The 20,633-nt window shown below is 43.3% G+C and overlaps 1 protein-coding gene across 2 annotated transcripts in view; it reads left to right on the top strand.

Moving 5' to 3' along the window:
• Window positions 1–20,633, top strand: part of Mtus2 (microtubule associated scaffold protein 2) — a 507,691-nt gene that overhangs the window by 470,925 nt on the left and 16,133 nt on the right. For both annotated transcript variants that reach the window (XM_008825049.1, XM_008825050.1), the window contains one exon: window positions 12,931–13,145. In XM_008825049.1, coding sequence (XP_008823271.1) covers window positions 12,931–13,145 — 215 coding nt within the window. The remainder of the gene's footprint in view (window positions 1–12,930; window positions 13,146–20,633) is intronic.

The raw sequence follows: 20,633 nt of genomic DNA, 5'->3' as shown, positions 1-20,633 counted from the left end.
AATGATGTCATAGACATGATCCTTTAAGAAAAAAAAGTGAGCCCCATCTTAGTCTCACCCTTCTGCTGGGGCCATTCTCCAGACCTGGCACTGGTAGGTACTCTGGGCAGTGGATGCCATCTCACAGGCTGAAGAAACAAGTAGCAGAGCTCATGGTGATAGAAATGGCTAGAAAGTATAGGGTAAGCATTTGAGAAGCACATGCTGAGCAGAGGACCCCAGGTATTTGCACAGGTTACCCAGAGTTCTTGAAAGGCTAGACTGCACATAGGCAGAGAGGCCTTCAGAGAACACTGCTGTCACACTGAGCACAAGTGGAGCTTCTGGAGGTGCCTTACCCAGCAGAGTGACTAAAAATCCAGCCCAGTTAGAAAGTGGGCAGCTCTCGCAGAGTACTTGAGCAATCTGTGCAGACCTGAAGATGTTCAGAGTTTAAGAGTAAGGACTGCAACCTAGAGAAAGAGTCTCTCTAGAGCTACAAACAAAATGAAATATACCTACCCTTGCAAGAATGAAAGCAAGTTGGTCAGGATCAAAGAGTCCGTGAATTTAACTGATGGCCAGAACAAAACTCAACAGTTAAAGAAAGACAGTGTAATACAAACTGTCTACAGTGTTGCCCACAATGTTGGGTCTAGAATAATAATAATAATAATAATAATAATAATAATAAGATGATTATGATGATGATAAATATATATACATATATATTAGATGGACATATATATACATATATATATTAGATTGACAGAGAAGCAAGATACATAGTCAGGAAAAAAATAGTTAATAGAAATGGGCTTGAAATGAACTACATGTTGGAGTTTAGCAGAGACTACATTTTGAGAGTTATTATGGAAATATGCTGCTACTTGTAGAAACAGAAGTGCTAATGAGTAAACACATAACTCAACAAAGAAATAAAAACTATGCTAAAAGAACCAAATGGAAATGTTAGTATCAAACCCTTAAAGTTTTGTTCAATGATATTTATAGTATTTAAGTCCTTCAGGAAAAAAAGAGAAAAAATGAATTAAAGGTCAACAGACACTCACCCAACCTAAAGAACAGGAAAAAAAAAGTGTTTTGTTTTGTTTTGTTTTTTGTAATGATTTGTGGAATTATACTATGCAGCCCAATGGGTGTGTGATTGAACTGTTAGGAAAAAAAGAGAGAGATTGGAGAAAAAAAATACTTGAAGAAATAATAGGCAGATGTACCAATAACAACCATACTGAGAAAAAAATACCTTAGAATAAATGTAACCAAAGACATGAAAGACTACACTGAAAACTTTAAAGCAATGAAGAAAGAAATTGAAGAAGACACTATAAGATGGAAAAATCTCCTGTGCTCATGAACAAACAGAATTAATATTGTGAAAATGGCTATACTACCAAAAGCAATCTACAGATTCAATGCAACCCCCAGCAAAAGCAGAATACTAGGGGTATCACCATATCTGATTTCAAATTATACTATAGAGAAATAGTAACAAAAACAGCATAGTACTGGCACAAAAACAGACACATGGATCAATGGAATAGAATAGAGGACCCAGATATACATTCATGCAGGTACAGCCACCTGATTTTTATAAAGATGCCAAAAATATACATTGGGAAAAAAAGCTTCTTTAACAAAGTGCTGGAACTAGGTAGCCATGTGTAGAAGAGTAAAACTAGATCTCAGTCTCTCACCCTATATAAAAATAAACTTCAAGGATGGAGATGTAGCTCAGTTTGTAGAGTGCCTACCTAGCATGCACAAAATCCTGGATTTGGTGCCCAGCACTGCATAAATTGGATGTGATGGTGCCAGTCTATAATCCTGGTTCTTGGAAGGTAGAGGCAAGAGGATCAGAAGTTCATGAGCATCCCCAGCTGCATAGTGAGTTCAAGGCCACTGGTCTACATGAGACCCAGTCTCTAAAAGGAATTTTTTTAAAAACTCTAAATGGATCAAAGACGTTAATGCAAGGCCTGAAACTCTGAAATAGAGGAAAAAGTAGGGAAAACATTTCATAATGTTCATGGTATAGTCATAGGCAAGGACTTTCTGAATAGGATTCCAGTCACTCGGGAAATAAGATCAACAGTCAACAGATGGAGACCTCTGGAAATTATAAAGCTCTGCACAATAAAGGAAACAGTTGGGTGAAGATGCAGCATATAGAACGGGGAAAAAACTTTGTTATCCCTACATCTGATGAATATCTAGAAATAGGAAACACTAAAAAAAAAGAAATCAAGCAACACAATTATTGATTGACTAATGAAATGATGGGCTAATAAAATGAACAGACAGTTCTTAAAGATCAAATACAAATGGCCTATAGCATATGAAAAGAAATGTTCGACCTCACTAGCTCTCAGGTGATGTCCCTGTTAAGTGATAAATGACTCTCTAGTCCTGTATGTTCTTTATGTCTGTTGTTTTCCTCAAGTATTTATCAGAGTTTAAGAGTTCTGGGTCAACAATATTTTACCAACATTTATCAGTAATTTGGTTATATTTTAGCCATTTTTGTAGGTACAGAAAGGTCACTAGTGATACTGAACACTTCTTCCTTGGTAACTGATTGATTTTATATCTTTTATGAGGCATCTTTGACCTACTTTTTATTGAATTATTTGAATTTTTTACTGAATAGCACCTACTCCCTTTGCCTGGGCATACAAGCTACTGCAAGATTAACCCAAGGCCCTCTCAGTTGCTTCTACATCCTTTCTAAATCCCAGCACTTAGAGGCTGACATAAAATGGCCTAAGTCTATAGTCATGAAGTAGAAAAATGGAAACCAATTCATTGATAAGATTTAAAGTATTGTAAGTTTGGATGCCAGTTCTACATAAAGGTGTTTTTAAAAATATTTTATTTAGGGCCAGGCATGGTGGCACACACCTTTAATCCAAGCACTCGAGAGGCAGAGGCCAGTGGATCTCTGTGAGTTCAAGGCCAGCCTGGTCTACATAGTGAGTTCCAGGACAGCTGCGGCTACAGAGAGACCCTGTCTCCAAAAGACAAAATATATATTTTTTATTATTTTATTTTATGTGTATGAGTGTATTGCCTGCATGTATATAAGTGCACCCATGACCCAATGCCTACAGGTGTCAGATCCCCTGGAACTGGAGTTATGGATGGTTGTTAGCCACCATGTAGATGCTAGGAACCAAACCTGGGTCCTCTACAAGAGTAGCCAGTGCTCTTAACCACTGAGCCATCTTTCCAGCCCCTATATAAAGATGCTTTATTATGAAGTGAGGAGAATTTAGAATCAAGCAAGAAGATCCACATGCCAGCAAATGATTGTGCCATAAAATTTGCTATGTGCTGTCTCCTGAAAGTTGGTTCTAGTACCAGTTAGGCTACGTTCCCTCACATTATCCATGATAATTCTGGTGATTTCTTCTCCCCCAAGGCTTCACCTACAGCCTTTAAGACACTCCCTCTTCAGCCCATGTGTCTACCTCTAGTGAGTCACAAGAACAACTCTTCATGGTCAAAACAAATTTGTTTCTACCCACCATATACTGTCCATCTCAAATAAAAATAAGTCCCTACTTCTCTGTGCCTATCTCACTTAGTTCAAGTGCAGGCTAAGTGTCTATGGCATTGAGAACCCCAAACACCATGGAGTAAATAAGATGGGCAAATGTTTATCCCTTATGTAATGGTCCAAGAATTATGAAACCAGGGGTAGCTGCTTGCCCCTGCTTCCCAAGGGCATGGAGACCTGGCTGTACTGTCCCAAGGCTAGCGTTCTACCTGTATGGCTGAGACTGAGACACATGGAGAACATGAAGGAAAGCAAAGGAGATAGAGTAAAGGTTAGAAATCTTCATAAGGATCTGACCTAAGTTTCACATTTTCTATTCCACATCCCTTTGATCCACACTGTCATAGAGTCTCACAAAGCTACAAGAGAGGTTGGAAAAATGGAGCCTCTAGTGAAAGAAATGAAAAGCCATTGTGGATGAAACTCAAAGAGGATTCAGTGAAGTCACACATCCATTGACTATCATTTGGAAGTGCATCCTAGTCCTATTTTCTCCTCATCTTCATGGTGACTTAGCCCCTCCTGTTGCCAAAGCCTCCTCACTAGTCTCTCTTTATACATTCTTTCCACCAGTCCATCTTCCCCTTTGCTACCACTGGGATTCATTTGAAATGCAATTCTGACTCCACCTCTCTGGTTAAAACCCCACTAGCAATGGAGACACTTCTCTCTAACAGAAATAGTGGTTGTCTCTAGCTGGAGGGTCCAGGGTCACAGGGGAGGTTACATTTCACTGTGTCCTCTTTAATAGTTCTGGAAATTATTTTTTCATTCAATAAGCACTGTAATATGGATGTTCTTAAGCACTTTCCATCATTCACAGGTGGAGTGGATTTAAGTTTTACTAGGACTTTCCCAGCTTGGAGACTAAATGGCTCATGACTGAGGATGGGAGCAGGCTGGGGCATTCAGCCATCTGGGTGGGAGATGGCAGTGATGGCCCCTGTGGTGATGGGAGGTTGGAAGAGAGGCATGGACAAGAGGCAGGCTCCTGGAGAGAGGAGAGCTGGTGGTGCTCATTTGCAGTGGCTTGGAGAGTCAGTGGAAGATAAGGAATTGAGGCAGACACTCAGCTAAGAAGAGGAGAAATGGAGGATAGTTAGCCAGTGGATGTTTGGGAAGGAAAACTGGTTTTGTAGGGAGTGGGATTATTGCCTTTTGATTAGGAAATATAGGAGAGATTGAGAATTTGTAGTGATTGTGCACAGAACTAGTGACCAAAAGAGACAGAGGCTTGGAAGATGCTGAGGAGGTGTGGCAGATGCAGCAGCAGATGCAGGAATGCAGCCACTGACACCCCTGGCCTGATTTCCAGGAACTATGAGCATGTTACCTTCTCGTGGTAAATGGCTCAACAGATGTGATCAAGTTAAGAATCTTGAGATGGGAGATTGTTCTTTTCAGCAGAGGATCATAAATAAAAAAGGAGATATGACCATATGAGCAGAGGTCAGACAGATGTGCATGCTGTGCTATTAGCCACAAAGATGGAGCCTAAAAACAAAGGCCAAAGAGGGTGCTGGGAAAGACAAGAGAACAGAGTCACCAAAACACTTGATTTTAGCCCATGGAGGCCTCTTTGTTCTTCTAGCCTCCAGAACTGTGAAATAATGAATTTGACTCAAGAATTTAAATAATGAATTAAAGCCACCAATGTGCTCCAGCAGCCATAGGAAATGGATACAGAGGGTCTGTGTGCATCCCAGAATGCAGAGGGTAGCCTTAAGGAATGTTTCCTTGAGCAAGACCTGGTCTCCAGAGGGAAGGGACAGGAGAGCTTCATGCCTTTTGACCTAAGTGTTCTCAGCAAAGTTGTGTCTGGGCATCTCCCCTGGGAAAGCATCTTGCAGAAGAGGAAATTGAGGCACAGGGCAGGGCTCACCCCAGGTCTTGGGCACTGAAGAGTGTAGGCCTAGTCCCACAATCCCACTCTAGACTTCTTCACTATGAGCCTCTTTTGAGCAGAGAAAGAATGTGCAAAGGGATCATGTCGGCCACATGGGAGCTATTTCTCTGAGTTCCAAAGGCCAGTGGAGGGCATAGCAATGACCACCATGGTAAAATGCAGCAGCTGTAGCTGCTGGCTCTGGACAGGGTCTAGAATCCTTAGTAGTGAGCACAGCACCCTAGCAAATGCCGTAGGTGCCTGTAGGAATCTGGAGAGGATAACTGTGAGCAGCTGCCAGTTTCTTACTGCCTGAGTACATGAAGGTATCAACAATGACTCTAATGAAGGGGTATAGATGATGGAAAGCCAAAGGCAGAGGCTCAAAGGAAATTCAGTATCCTGAGACTCAAATTAGCCAGGGGGCCCAACCTGCACAAATCTGTACATTCAGGGGAGTATTAGGGGCTCAACCTGGTGAGAGAGAACAGACAGGCCTAGAATTCAGACAGATGGGGATCAGAGCGGCAACAAAAAGCAGGTCTTTGTAGTAGTGATAAGACACTTCATTAGTCCATTTTCTATTTCTGTGATGAAATACCCAAGCTGGGAGTGTAGCAGAATTGGTGGAGTGCTTGCCTAGCATGCACAGAGCCATGTTTGATCCCCAGCACTGCATAAACCTGGGTGTGGTGGTATACAACTGTAATTTCAGCACCTGAGTGGTGGAAATGGGAGGACCAGAAGTTCAAGGTCGTTCTCAACTACCTAGAGAGCATGAGGCCAGCCTACGCTATGTGAGACCCTATCTCAAGAAACTAAGGAAAGAAGGAAATAAAGAGGGAGGAAGGGAGGGAGGGAGGAAGGAAGGAAGGGAGGGAGGGTTTGTTTTCCTTTGAGGGAGGGGAAAAATTGAGTCTGAGTAATTTATAAAGAAAAGGGATTTCTTTAGCTCACTACTTTGGGGGCTGGAAGTCTAGCACAACCAGCTGCATGCATTTGGGCTCTGGTGAAGTAGTCATATTAAAGTCTTCACTTAGAGCAGTGAATATCAAAGTGTGGCCTCTGGACCACTACCATCACCAATAGCAGCATATGGGAACTTGTTAAAAATGCAGATTCTGGGGGCTGGTGAGATAGCTCAGTGGTTAAGAGCACTGGCTGTTCTTGCAGAAAACCCAGGTTCAAATCTCAGCACCCAAATGGTCTTCTGACATGCTTTTCTGTCCTCCACGGGCACCTCACAACATGAGTGCACTTGCACACATGTAGGCATAGCACTTATACAGATAAAAATAAAAATAAATAAATGAATAAGTAAGTACATAAATAAATAATAAATAAATAAATAAATAAATAAATATGCAGATTCTGGGGCTGGCTGCTCTTGCATAAGACCCAAGTTCAGTTTCCAGAACCCATATGGCAGCCAGCAACATCCTTAGCTCTGATTCCAGGGGATTCAGTGCCCTCTTCTGTCCTCCGTGGGCATTGCACAACATGGGTGCACTTACATACATGCAGGTGATACAGTCATAACACACAAAATAATAAAAAATAAATAAAATATTTTTAATTTAAGTTCTCAGGCCTCACTTCAAACCTTCTGAATCAGAAACTGCACATGGGACCAGCCAGTGTGTGTTTTAGCAGACCCTCCTTTCTCATGATTCTGATTCATGCTCAAGTTTGAGAACCACTAGCCTAGGACAGAACAATGTGGCAATAACAAGCAAGGACTGGAGATTTGGGTTGATTATGTTGGTCAGCCTTCCATCATCATACAAGATACCCAAGGAAATGACTTAAGAGCAAGCTTTACTTTGACTCATGTCTCGGAGACTTTAGTCTGTGATTCTCTTGCTCCACAGCTATAGTCCTCTGGTGACACCATGGTGAGAGCAGGGTGTGAAAGAGCAACATTGCTCATTTCATGGCAACCAGAAAAGAGAGAGGGCAGAGAAGGGGCCTCCAACTGGTTCCACAGCCATTTCCCAGTAATGTCATCATATTGGGACTCTATCAAGGGATTAATCCAGTGGTGAAGTCAGAACCCTTGCGATCCAATCATTTCCCGAAAGCCCACTTGCTGGCATCCACATTTTTACTACAAGAGTCTTTTGGAGATGTACTTCATATCCAGCCATAACAATTTGCTCAGATTCTTCTTCTAGAAAATGGAAACATGAAATCATAACCATGCCTACTTCACAGAGTTGTGAAGTTTAGTAACCCTCTCCACATAGTACTCAGTATAAACTTCACACTAGCTAGGAGAGTCGTCCAGTGCATGTCCCATTTTACAAAGGAAGAAATGAAACTTAGGGAAGTTAATCCCCTACACAGGAAAAGCATCTGACAGCAGTGAGCAGGACCCAAAGCCGTACCCACCGGTCTTGCTCCCCTCTTTGAAAAACCATTGCAACATTATAATTACTTGGGAGAAATTGAGGACAGTTATTTAAAACAGATAGACCTGATTCATGAAGTAGTCCACTCTCTTTATGAACTGTGACTGAAACTGAACTTGTCATATAGATGGGTACAGTACAGTTTTACGCTACTGATGTCTTCGGGAGCTTACTGCAGCTCTGTGGTTTGCAATCGCACATGGGGAGATTGGTCTCTTAATTATCCATGTTGGAGGAGGACGTTCCAGATAGAGCTTTAATAATGTTTTAAGTATTTAGATAGCTTATAGACACTTACATACACACTCATTTGTGTACCTTGCTTATTCTCAATGAAGATTAATTTTTTTGTTGTTGCTGTTTTTAGTTTTAGTTTTGGTTTTTTTGAGACAGGGTCTCCCTGTAGCCTCAGCTGGCCTGGAGCTCGTTATGTAGACCAGGCTGGCCTTGAACTCACAGGCCTGCCTCTACCTCCTGAGTGCTGGGCTCAAAGGCATGTGCCACCACACCCAGCAAGATTATTTTTAAATGTACAACAAATCTTAATTTGCTTTCCAAACTTATGCTTATGAGTTAGAAATAGTAATAATCCTATTGTCCAACCATAATCCAGTAGCCAATGATAATCTGATTATTTAAAGTATATTTTGGCCAGACATACTCTGCTTGTTCAAATAGGCATAGTCTTAGCAAAATACAAGAGGCAGACTCCAGATGTTGTCCAATGGTATTAAATTAGTCCACATGAAACTCTGTAAAACATCCCTGTAGATATATTTTTGAAGGTATACCAGAAGTTAGAGGATATTTGTTTCTTTGGGGACTCTGCTGATGGTGCCCTTTTCCTCACTGCTCCAGCTGTTCTTTCTGTCCTACCTCCTGCATGCCTGGAGCTTCAGGATGGGTTGTTGGAAGAATGCATGTATCACCTCTGTGGCCATAGGTAATAGCAAGTGGGAATTTGGGTTTTTAAAGTGGTCACTTTATAGATGCATAACAGAAGCCTGCACAGTTCAGAATTTATGTAAGATGACAATTCAGGGTCAGGGCTGGGGTGAAAACCAGCCATCTTGGGATTCCCAAATGGAGTGTCAGCTCCAGAATTCTGCCACCCAAGCGAATGACACTATAAGCAAAATAGAAATGTCCAACCACTGGATAACATAACCTTCTGAAACCTAATATCCCCCTTAGCTGTAATAGTAATCTTTATATTTTTTTGCTTGTAATACGTGCTAACAGCAGTGGTTTTGTTAAAGTCATGTTATGGGTGGTTATTGTGCAGTGACTCCTCCAGCTCAACACACAGCCTCCTGGTGAGGAGAGATATATAGATGAGTTTTTAAGACAAATAAACTAATATAATATTTCTCTATTTTGCCTTTTTGTTATTGTTGTTTAAAAAACAAAAACTCAAGAAATGGTGTCCATGTTCAGTGGAAGGAGTAAGTATTGTCACGTGACACCACAGGAAGCAGCACCTTGCTTCCTAATAGTTCCCTCTGTCCCACTGGATTCATCATCAGTCACTTAAGCAGCCTTCTACTTTTTCCTAAGGCACGTCATGCAGCAGTGTCATCTGTAACCATATTTGTGTCTGTGACATTGTTGGGTAAAAGCTATGTGTCATTTAACTGTTTTTAACCAGTGGAACTGATTTGTTTTTATTAATTTCTTTGCTTTGTCATCTGTTTTATTCCACCTGCATAAACAGTACATTCAGCTTATTGCTTTGTTTTTTATTTTGGAATAAAGATACTAATAGTATATGACAAATAATTGTGTAGATATAAAATAGTGCTTTCCAAAGACAAAATAAATTAATAGCATTTTTATTATTTTCACTTGAGTTTTATACCCTCGATATCTCTCTGTTAGAAGCATTAAGAATTACAGGATTATTCTTAGGTTTCTCTCTCTCTCTCTCTCCCTCTCTCTCTCTCTCTCTCTCTGTGTATGTGTAAAATAGTGTAGTAGTTAGGTTTTCACCTTTGTTTTATTTTGCCACCACTATTATATAGAATCTTAAATCAGAACATGAATTTCCCTTCAATTAAAAAAATGTACATTTAACCTGAGATGTGGTCCCAGGGATCCTCCCATCTTACAGGGGCACGCCATCACACCAGACCTTTTATGTGGGAGCTGGAGATCTGACCTCAGGCCCTCACACATGCATACACTTTACCCCCTGAGACATCTCCCCAGCATTGTCATATTTTTATCGTTATTTTCCCTTTTTTGGTAAAAAAAAATTTTTACTAAGATATATTCTCATAACATAGAATTCAAGCATTTTGAGTGTACAATGGTTTTCCATATTCACAAGTTGTAGAACTATCACTCCAATCTATTTTAAAACATTTTCACCAACCAAAAAGAAACCCATATCCTTTATCAGTCACCACCCACCTCGTGCTTTCACCCTCATCACCTAAGTTGTGAAAAACATCTTTGCCTCCCAAAGCAGCCTTATCCACCCACATTCCACAGAGTGAATTTCCTTCTGCCCTTCCAGTGTATCAGAATATTTTATCTTTATCTGACTGCTAGATAACAAATCATTTCTTTTTCTCTTTGAGTCACCTAATCTTGTTTCTTGGCCCTTCGTGTCTTCTCTGTGAACCTTTTTGAAGACTTACCCTAAGTGTGTACAGACAGGAATGTCAGTGCTTTATTTCTTCTCATCCACTATTATATGATGCATGGGACAAAGGCCACTATGACGTTAGATCACCCTGAATCACAGAAAATAATAGGTGCCCATGCATCCAGAAGTCTTCCTGGGGTTCATCACCTGGGGCTGCCCCAGTATGAAACAGAGGGGCCCATCCATTTGTCTGCAGAATGACTCTGCTTTACCAGTGTAGATAATTCTTGCTTCTCTACTTGACTCAACTAGACCTTGTCTAATCTATCAGTTACTATTTTTAATTGCTAACTCAGTGTCTTTGTTCTAGTCTACTAAAATGCAGTCATCCCAGGATAAAGCTCTATGGGCCCCTCCCACCAGCCTGTGGAGGCTGACAGTTTTGTTCACTACCTGGTAGATTCCTTGATTATCTCTTCAGTTGGCAGGTCTTTGGGGCAAGTGGGACCTGAAATGCCAGAAATGGGAATAGGCATTTCCTTCCTACTAGATCTGGACCGGTTTACCTATCAATACTTGTTAATTAAGCTACTTTTTATAGGACCCAGGGCTTCAAGCCTAGGGCCTCCTGTGTGTTACATAAGCATGCTACTACTGAACTGCATCCTAAGCCCATTAAGCTCCTTTTGAGGGACTATGATCAGAGGTAGTGGGGGATCCTTGGCTTCTCCCCTACCACCTCTCTACTAGGTACCATAAACTATAACCAAGTCTGCCAGCATGTATTAGCAAGTGACAAAATGCTATCTTGCTACCTGTGATCCTACTCAGTGCTTCCCCACACTTTGTTCCTTGGATTCACTTTACTTCCTTAAAACAAGTGGACGATAATATTCAGGGGCATCTTTAATGCATCTGACACCCAGAATGGACTGTTTTTTAGCACCTTCCTCTATACTATAAAGCCATTTTTAGTATCACCATATGCTATTCAGTAACATGCATTTTCTGACTTACTACATAAACAATCAGAAAAGAAGAAATTTTACATTTTAAAGGTCTATTCAAATTTGTAACTAATCAATCAAAAAGAAAGCAAGAGCACCTCTAGGCCACAGGACCTGAATCCTTGGACTCCCTGGTTGAAAGACATTCCTCCCACACTAGGACTGTCATCTTTAAAAGCATCAAAGTCCTGACAGTCTCAGAAAGATTGAGGGTCTGTCTGAGACCGAACAGGATCAAGGAGAAAGGACAGCCAGAGGCAGCCAGTGGCTCGGAACTGGGTCCTTTCTCTAGTAAGATTAGAATAGTGCTAAAATTTCAACAACAGCTCTGAACATAGGGTGGCACTGTTGTATCATGGTCTCCTGAGTGTGCGAGCTTGTGGATAAAAAGGGGATACATGGAATTAGGGCTTGGTGGGACAGCAGGTGAACATCTCAAAAGATTCCGGGGCCGGGGGGAGAGTCATTGTACTATAATATACTGTACTACTAATTTTGATGTGTTCATGGCTTTTTTTTTTGGAAAAAAAGTATTAGTTTATAAAGAAACATATCTCTAGAGTAGCTGAGATGATTCAAGATCTCTGTTAAATGCTTTAGTCATCCAACTAGCTTTATTCATATTATTCAAGTTATTTAACCACAGCTAAATTTCAGGTTACAGCTTTCAGTAGCTGAGGCATTGGAAATGAATATTATACAACTCTAATCTTTTTCTTATTCTTCAGTGTTTGTGATAAGGTCTTGCTGTTTTACCCAGGCTGACCTCAAACTTATGGTCCTCTTGCCTCAGTTTCCTGAGCTGAGATTGTGTGTGTGGCTCACCATGTCCAGCTGTTGCTAACTGTTCAATACTTTTTTCCATTTTTCTGTCTCGTGGATTTTTGCAAGTAATATTATTTGTCTTTTCTGTTCTTTACATAGTTTGTAGATTTAGATTTTTTGTGTGTGTCTCAGGGTCTCCTTGTAGCCCCAACTGGCCTGGAATTCACTATGTAGACCAGGCCTCGATCTCACAGAACAGAGATCCTCCTGCCTCTGCCTCCCTAGTGCTGGAATTAAAGGTGAACGCCACCACGCCCAGCTTTGTAGATTCTTTTAATAAATAATTTTCTTGGATTGGTACAGGGATTGATACAGACTATTTTATTTGGTTAATTTCTATGGAAATATTAAAACTGAGGGCCAGTTTTGGCTGCATTATTGCAGATATCATTAAAGAATGCGGTTTTTTTTTTTAAACTTGTTTGTGGTGCTGGGGATGGAACTCAGGGCTTCGTGCATGCCAGCCGAACAGGATCAAGGAGAAGCCTACTACTACTCGGTTACCGCCCCCCCCCCCCTCGTGGTTCCTATTTCAATTAAAATTTTCTTTTTTAAAAGGCCTCAGGTGGGCTGGGCGTGGGTGTAGGATGCTTTGGGCAGGTGCTTGCAGCGTGTCCTCCCCCATGGGCTAAAAAGCTTTGTGCTCCCCGCAGCCTTCAACACCGCCAAATGCGAGAAGCTGCAGAAGGAGAAGGAGGCGCTGGAGCGGCGGTTCGAGGACGAGCTGAGGCGGCTGGGGTGGCAGCAGCAGGCCGAGCTGCAGGACCTGCAGGAGCGGCTGCAGCGCCAGTTCGAGGCCGAGAGCGCGCGCCTGCAGGAGGAGCACCACGGCCAGCTGCTGCGCATGCGTTGCCAGCATCAGGAGCAGGTTAGTGACCCCGCTGCACAACAGGGTGGAAGGGGCAGGAGAGACAGCCACGTGAGCAAAGGAGCTTGTGGTCAAGTTCACGCTCCGGCTGCACGTCTGCCCTCCGATTCTTGCCGCTGCCGGTTCAGCTGCGTGGGCCTCCCTCACTCATCCTCGGGGTTGTTGCACTTGTACCATTAGCTCGGAATGCTCTCCCTTCAGACATTGCTGGCTCCCCGTCTCCTTCATTCCAGGTCTCAGTGAGGTCTTGACTTCCCTAAAGTTCCAGTTTTCTCCCCTCCACGCATACACACACCCTGTTCCCTTCCCTGCTTTAGCGTTTCTTGAGCACTGAGACTGTCTGACATTACAATTTATTTTTGTTTTATGGGTATGAATGTTTTGCCCGGGTGTAAGTGCACTGCGTGCATGCAATGCCCACAGAGGCCAGAAGAGGGCGTGGGAGCCCCCTGGAACTGGAGTTACAGAAAGCTGTTAGCAGACATGTGGGTGCTGAGATCTGAACCTGGTTCCTCTGCAAGAGCAGCCAGTGCTCTTAACGCTGAACCATCTCACCAGTTCCTAACATAAAATTTACACTTGTCCCTTATTGATCAACTACTGTCTGCCTATTCTGTGTGGGCAGAGATGCTAGGTAGACAGGTAGCTCTGGTTCCACATCAGATACTGCTTTCATGCTTAACATATACTAACTAGTTGGCTCCTCATAATCACCTTACCAGATAGGTCCATTCACATCCCCATTTTACAGGTGAGAAGATTGAGTTCCAGGGTTAAGTAAGCCACCAGAATTCCTAGAGCTGCTTATGAAAAAGCCAGGGCAGAGTGAACCTGGTCCATGGTCCAAGCTGACATCTGTTCACTTAGAGCCACCTGCTGGTTCTTGCCAAGACGTATTCGCTGCATGAAGTGGTCAATGGAAATAATTAACTTTACCCCAACAGCCCACAGGACAAGGAATTACCGCAGAATAGTAAGGGAGCAATTCTCCCAGAGCCTACCAGTATAGCAGCGGGAGGGACCCAGCTGTGCCTACTCTGTGGCAGCTGCCGGCCCCTGACCTTGGGTGACACATAGAACCAATCTGCTGCCACAAAAGCTGCTCCTTGCTTTTCTCTCAGAGGTCCTGAGTTCAGATGGCTCTGTGTGTGTGTGTGCGTGTGTGTGTGTGTGTGTGTGTGTGTGTGTGTGTGATTTTTATGTGGACTGTTTATGATATGCACAAGGTAGCACAAGGTAGATTGGTGTTGTGGAAGAGTGCTCTGCAAATCTCAGCTGACACCTATGTGGGCCTTCAGCATCAGGAACCTTTGGGATGCCCTCCCCAGCTGCTTCCAGGCTGGCATCCTAGATGGCAGGTGCCACACAGCACCTCTCCCCACCCCCATCCCAGAGGCTGTGAACCCACAGGAGCACAAGAAACTTTCAGAGTGTTGAGAAGTACTGTTGTAACCAAGAATCTCTTATCTTACAGCATTTTTTTTTTTTTTTTTTTTTGTGGCAAACATCTCAGGTCAGTGACTCTCCTTTTCTAGAGGTAAATGAAAAACAGGTGCAATAGCTTTGGCTTAGAGCCTATGACACAGAAAAGGTCTAGGTAAAGGTAGCTGTGGTGTTAAGCACAGAAAGTGAAGCCCTGGCATGCAGGTGTCTGCAGAGGCTGGAGGGTGCCAGGTCCCCTGGAAATGGAGTTACAGGTGGTTGTGAGCTACCTGAGATAGGTGCTGGGGAAGGATCCCCAGGTCCTCTGGCAGAGCAGCAAGAGCTCTTAAACTCAGATCCATCTCTCCAGTACTCACAGCAACTTTTTAGAGTCAGTCCTGGGAAGGGCTGAAAAGAAGCTCTTGACTTCTGCACTTGAGAATGAGTTATGTTCGTGCCCTATGCATTTGGGAAAGCACTTAATCTCCTGTGAGCTCCAAGCTCCCTCCATCTTGGTTCTTTATGAGCTCTAGAATCATTTGGTTATTCATTTTCCCATGCAAAACATATTTATTGAATACCCTCTATATTCAGGGCACTATGACAGAGGCTGAGAAATACCAAGATTTATAGAATGTAAACTTGCTTACTTCACAGGAGAATTTCAAGGACCAGTGCCAAGGGGCTCTGACATGGGGGGAAATGCAGGCACCGTGTTTAATTGTAGGGGGCTCAGGCTAGAGAGATGGCTCAGCGGTTAAGAGCACTGACTGCTCTTGCAGAGGACCCGGGTCCAATTCCCAGCACCCACATGGCCGCTACAAACCTTCCTTAACTCCAGTTCCAGGGGAATCCGAAGCCCTCTTCTGACCTCCACGGCATTGCACAACATGGGTGCACTCACATACATGCAGGCAATACACTCATGCACATAAAATCAAAATAATAAATAAAAATTTTTAAAAACGAGTAGCTGGGCGTGGTGGCACATGCCTTTAATCCCAGCACTTGGGAGGCAGAGGCAGGTGGATCTCTGTGAGTTCAAGGCCAGCCTGGTCTACATAGTAAGTTCCAGGACTGTTGGGGCTACAGGGAGACCCTATCTCAAAAAGACCAAAAAAAAAAATAAGAGTAGGGGGCTGACTCCAGCTGAAAGGATCGGAAAGGCTCTATCCGGGAAGAGTTTTGAGTGCTTTATGTTTGAAAGACTCTGCAACAGAACCCCAGGAGAGGACCAGGGACACAGTTCAGTGACAGAGCACTTATGTGACAGGTGCAAGGCTGCGGGTTCCATCCCCAAGGAGGCCTTTACCTCTGCTCCTACTGTTGCCTGGTGGCTGTTTCCCTGACTCAATTTGCTTTCTGCAACAACGCAGGCAGAAATTAAGGGAAAAAATTACATATGATCATTGGTGAGAGAGGATACCCATGTGACAGATTGAAATGGAGATGGGGATCACATGTGGTCTCAGTAATTGTAGGAGGGATTCCCCACACTCATGTACTCATATCTCACCCCTTACAGAGAGTCACCTGGGTAATGCTAAGCCCATCAATTGTGGCATCTGTTCTAGAGCCTTCAAAGTCTGGCCTCTCATTGGATCTCACAGCCAGTAGCATGTGGCAGGGGCCTCTTCACTTCAGATGCAAAAGACTCTCCTGGGTTTTTAGGCTGTACTGTTACTCAAGGAGGGGGGAGGCGTCTAGCTCCTCCTGGCAGACTGACCTCAGACTTTACTGAGAGATCTTACTAGACAAAACCAGCTAGATCTCCTTCTGCTTAGCTGTTTACTACCTCAAGGGGGAGAGCTGTCCATGGTCTCTGCTGTGGGGATACATGGAAGTCATTGAACTGGCAGATGTGAGCACTAACTGAATGGGAATTGCTAGGCAAAGCCTCATGGGAACTGATTTGAAAGCTGGACAGAGATTTCCCATATGCAGCCTCCCTGTATCCAGGGAGGTGCAGAACTTGTTCCTCAGTTCAGCAGGAGCTTGAGAGGGGCTTGGCCGGGCAAGGGAGGTGACTGCATCTTGGCTTTCTTATGTGAGTTAGCTTAAAGATATGATGGAACTCCCATTTTTAAAGTATAGTGATAAGACCGTGTATAGCTCAATGATAGAACCCTTGCTTTGCATGTACAAGACTCTGAGTTCCATCCCCAGCAGTGCAATAAAAATTAAAAAGTATGGGCTGGGCAGCTGGCTCAGCAGGTAAGAGTGCTTGCTGAACAAGCATGAGAACCTGCCTTCAAACCTCAGCATCCACTAAAAGCCAGGCATGGGCTCCTGTGCCTGTAACCTCAGCTTGTGGGGCATGAGTAGTGAGCAGAAACAGGAGAGTCATGGGGGCTTTCTGGTCACCAGCCTAGTGCCAGGTTCAGCAAGAGACCCTTTCTCAGTGCAATAAGGCAGAGTCATGGGGCAGAAACACCTGATGACTTTCTCTGACCTCCGTGGCATTCATGGGCAGAGAGAGAAAGAAATGATAAAAGTATTTTATCAAAATTAGCTATCATGCTGTAGCAGTCTATACATCAACAGAAGCCACATTGCCACAAATCCCCTTTCTTAAAGCAGGCAAAACAAATTTCATCAAAAACACATTTTTCTTTTTTAAAAAATATTTTATTATTTTTATTTTATGTGTATGTGTGTATTGCCTGCATGTAGGTAAGTGCACCCATGTCATGCAGTGCCCACGGAGGACAGAAGAGGCTGTCAGATCCCCTGGAACTGGAGTTACAGACAGTTGTTAACTGCCATATGGGTGCTGGGATTCGAACCTGGGTCTTCTGCAAGAACAGTCAATGTTCTTAACCGCTGAGCCATTTCTCCAGCCCCTTTCTCTTTTTACCCTAAACACAGTTTCTTCTCAACCCAGTTTCCAGCCCTCCTCACCCAATGCTGTTGGCTAGTCCCAAAAATTGACAGCCACAGAGCCTTGTATTCAAGGATCAGGCTTACAACCCATCTGACATAGTTAGCTTTTGTCAACTTGACACAAACATAGACAAACCCAGGAAGAGGGAATGCCTGTGGGGCATTTTCTTGATTAATAAGTAATGTGGGGTCCACCCATCCATGGGCAGGTGGGCCTGTGCTATATAAGAAAGCTAGCTGAGGGACTGGACACTCATACACATAATATAAAAATAATAAATAGAATATTTTTTTAAAAGAAAGCTAGTTGAGTAAGCTAGGGAAACAAGCCAGTAAGCAGCATGTTCCATGGTCTCTGCTTCAGGTCCTGACTCCAGGTTTCTGCCTTGAGTTCCTGCCTTAGTTTCCGTAGATATACTATATACAGTATAAATGAAATAAATCCTTTCCCCCCCAAGTTGATTTTGATCAGCGTTTTATCACAGCAACAGAAACCAAACTAGAACACCATCCCTCTAAGACCTGCTGGCAATTTGTCTTATCCAGGACTTTCCCTGAAATCACTCACCACCAGGCCTGTTCCAGGTGCTTTGAATTCTGCTGCATGAAATATCAGCAGAGATTCCTCCTCTTCCTTGGGGTGTGCATTTGCTTTGACTCATCTCCCCAGACCCCTCTTCCCCTTTCTTAGAAGAATTCATCATCTCTGACTGCATGGCAGGAGCAGCACCCCATGAGGAGTTTGAACAGGCAGAGACCACTTTCTCCTTGATTATGTCTCCTTAACCCACCTGCCCATCTGGCTCCCACCTGCCTGAGCAGAGAACATACTCTTAAAAGCAAGCAAATGACATCCTGAGGCATAACTCTCTGCAGAGGGAGGCCCTGTGTTGGGAAGAAACAGTGCAGGGAAGATGGGACACCTGCCCTTGATGCTGTTGGGGAGGCCACTCCAGTACCAGATGAAGTTAGGCTGGAGGCTGCCAGCATGGCCCACCCCCTGCTCTCAGCTACAGCCTAGGAGTCTGGCAGGAAGTGAGGGAGGAGCTCCTGTTGTTAGGAAAGGAAAATCATAAGGCAGGGTGCTGGAGTGAGTACAGGCTGGCTACCGTTGGCTTATCTGATGAGGATGCATGTCTGGGATGGGGGCAATAAGACTTTAATCTGGTTTGGACTTAATGAGAAAAGCCAAGACAACACAGAGCCACACGCTTCTTCATTCAATATATGTCTTCTCTAAGTGAATTGCCAAAGCCTCAGATAATTGCCTTTGGCAAATAGCTAAATGCAGCAAGCCCACAACTCCATTCTTGCTCATTTGAGAGGATGGCTTTCCAACCTTTGGTGCTGCTATACCCAGTCCTGCTGAATGAGAATCAGACTCGGGAATGCAGTCGTGCTACAGGGAATAGCCGTTTCTTCAAAATAACTAGGATTGTTTGACAGGCAAATTGACAGCCCTCCACAGAGAGACCCATACTTCCATCTTTGTGGAGGGGGCAGAAGGTGGACAGCAGTGGTACAAGGGAGCTGTATTCAGGGTTCTAACCAAAAGAGAAGGATGCTTCTGGCAGCAGAAGCTTGCCACAGGCTGACAATGGGAGAACACCTCTGATTTTGTGATCCGCCATACTTTAAATCAGCTGTTGCTTCCTTTGGTTCAGCTGATCTAAACCCATGCAAATGTCTTCAGAAGATTTTTGAGATCTTCTCAGGCTGAGAATTCTTGCTGGTTTCTTCATGCCTGTGAGGCTCTACTCTAAAAAGAAGCCAAGTAATGTAGGAAGAGAAGCTGTAGAGAGTAATAATGATGGCAAGAGAGAGAATGGCCCACAGTAGACAGCACCCCTTCCTACCCAAGGGAGCATTCTTTAAAACCATAATGAGGCATGAAACCTAAATTACTGAAGAGCAGAGATTATTGAGTTCAACCTCTGACTCACAGGCTCTGATTGATCTCCTTCCAATCATACTGGTCATTCCTTTAATTCCATGTGGCCCTTTGGAGTTAGAAGTTCAGTCTTTCATTCATAAAAGCACCTCCTCAAGCCTGAGATGGACATAGCATAGCCTCACGTCATCCCTAATGTATTGAGTATGGTATTCCATCAGCACTAAACCAAAGACATGCCGTCTAGTACAGCAGAAACGCCTGCATCCTAGCCGCAGACATAATGCACTGTTACCAACTGAGCAGTATTTACCTCCAGGGACACATGGATTCTTCTAGAATTTAGTCCTTCTATCTATGTCTCCTTTCTGAAATCTCCCATGGAAACTTGTATAAACTTAATAAACCATAATCCTACCAAGGACCAATGAAAGATTTTTTCATTATAGTGGGCTGTCTCACACCCCTAGACAGTGTGTGGCAGGCAATTATTTCTACACAAGGTATAGTGTAGTAACTGATATTTGTACAAAGAAAAGAGATTTCCTTTTATGTTTTTTAACCAATGATTTATTTTTCCTTCTTACTGAAAGACTTTAGACAAGAATTCCATTAGACCCTCAAATATATATATATATGAAATGGGATGGGTGATTAAATGCTGTTATGATGTAGCTTTTCTGCTAAGTAAACTTATAGTGCTGAGCCTCAAGTGAAATAATTGTTTAATCAAGAATGTCTAGTCAATAGATTGACTCATTGGCTCCAAATCCATGTTCACATTGATGTTGCTATAAACTCCATTGTTTGCTCTATCCAGTGATTTTCCTATTTTAAACCATGAGAAAGAAGCCTGGAAAGGTAACTCAGTGGTAGAGTGCTTGCCTAGCATAAACAAAGCTGATTTGATCTCTAGCACCACACAAAGAGAGAGAGTGTGTGTGTCTCAGAGGGAGGGAGGGAGGGAGAGAGAGAGAGAGAGAGAGAGAGAGAGAGAGAGAGAGAGAGAGAGAGAGAGAAAGGATGGTCCCAAATAGGAATCCACCAGCTGTTGTTATTGTTGGAACATGAAATGTCTCCTAGTGCCTCGTGAGCTGAACACTTGATTCCAGCTGATGAGGCTTCTTTGAGAAGTGACAGAAGCTTTAGGGGGTAGAGGCTGGCTAGAGGAAGTAGGCACAGGGCATGCCTTTAAAGGCCCCTTCCTTTTGCTCTGCTTCCTGTCCACTGTGAGATGAGGACCTTCCTTCACCATGCACACCCACTCCCATGATCTTCTGCCCAAGCACATA

The sequence above is a fragment of the Nannospalax galili genome, unplaced genomic scaffold (genome assembly GCF_000622305.1).
Source record: "Nannospalax galili isolate Female #2095 unplaced genomic scaffold, S.galili_v1.0 scaffold768, whole genome shotgun sequence".
NCBI classification, from domain to species: Eukaryota; Metazoa; Chordata; class Mammalia; order Rodentia; family Spalacidae; genus Nannospalax; species Nannospalax galili.
Note: the sequence above shows the minus strand (reverse complement) of the source record. Positions and strands in the feature narration are given on the sequence as shown.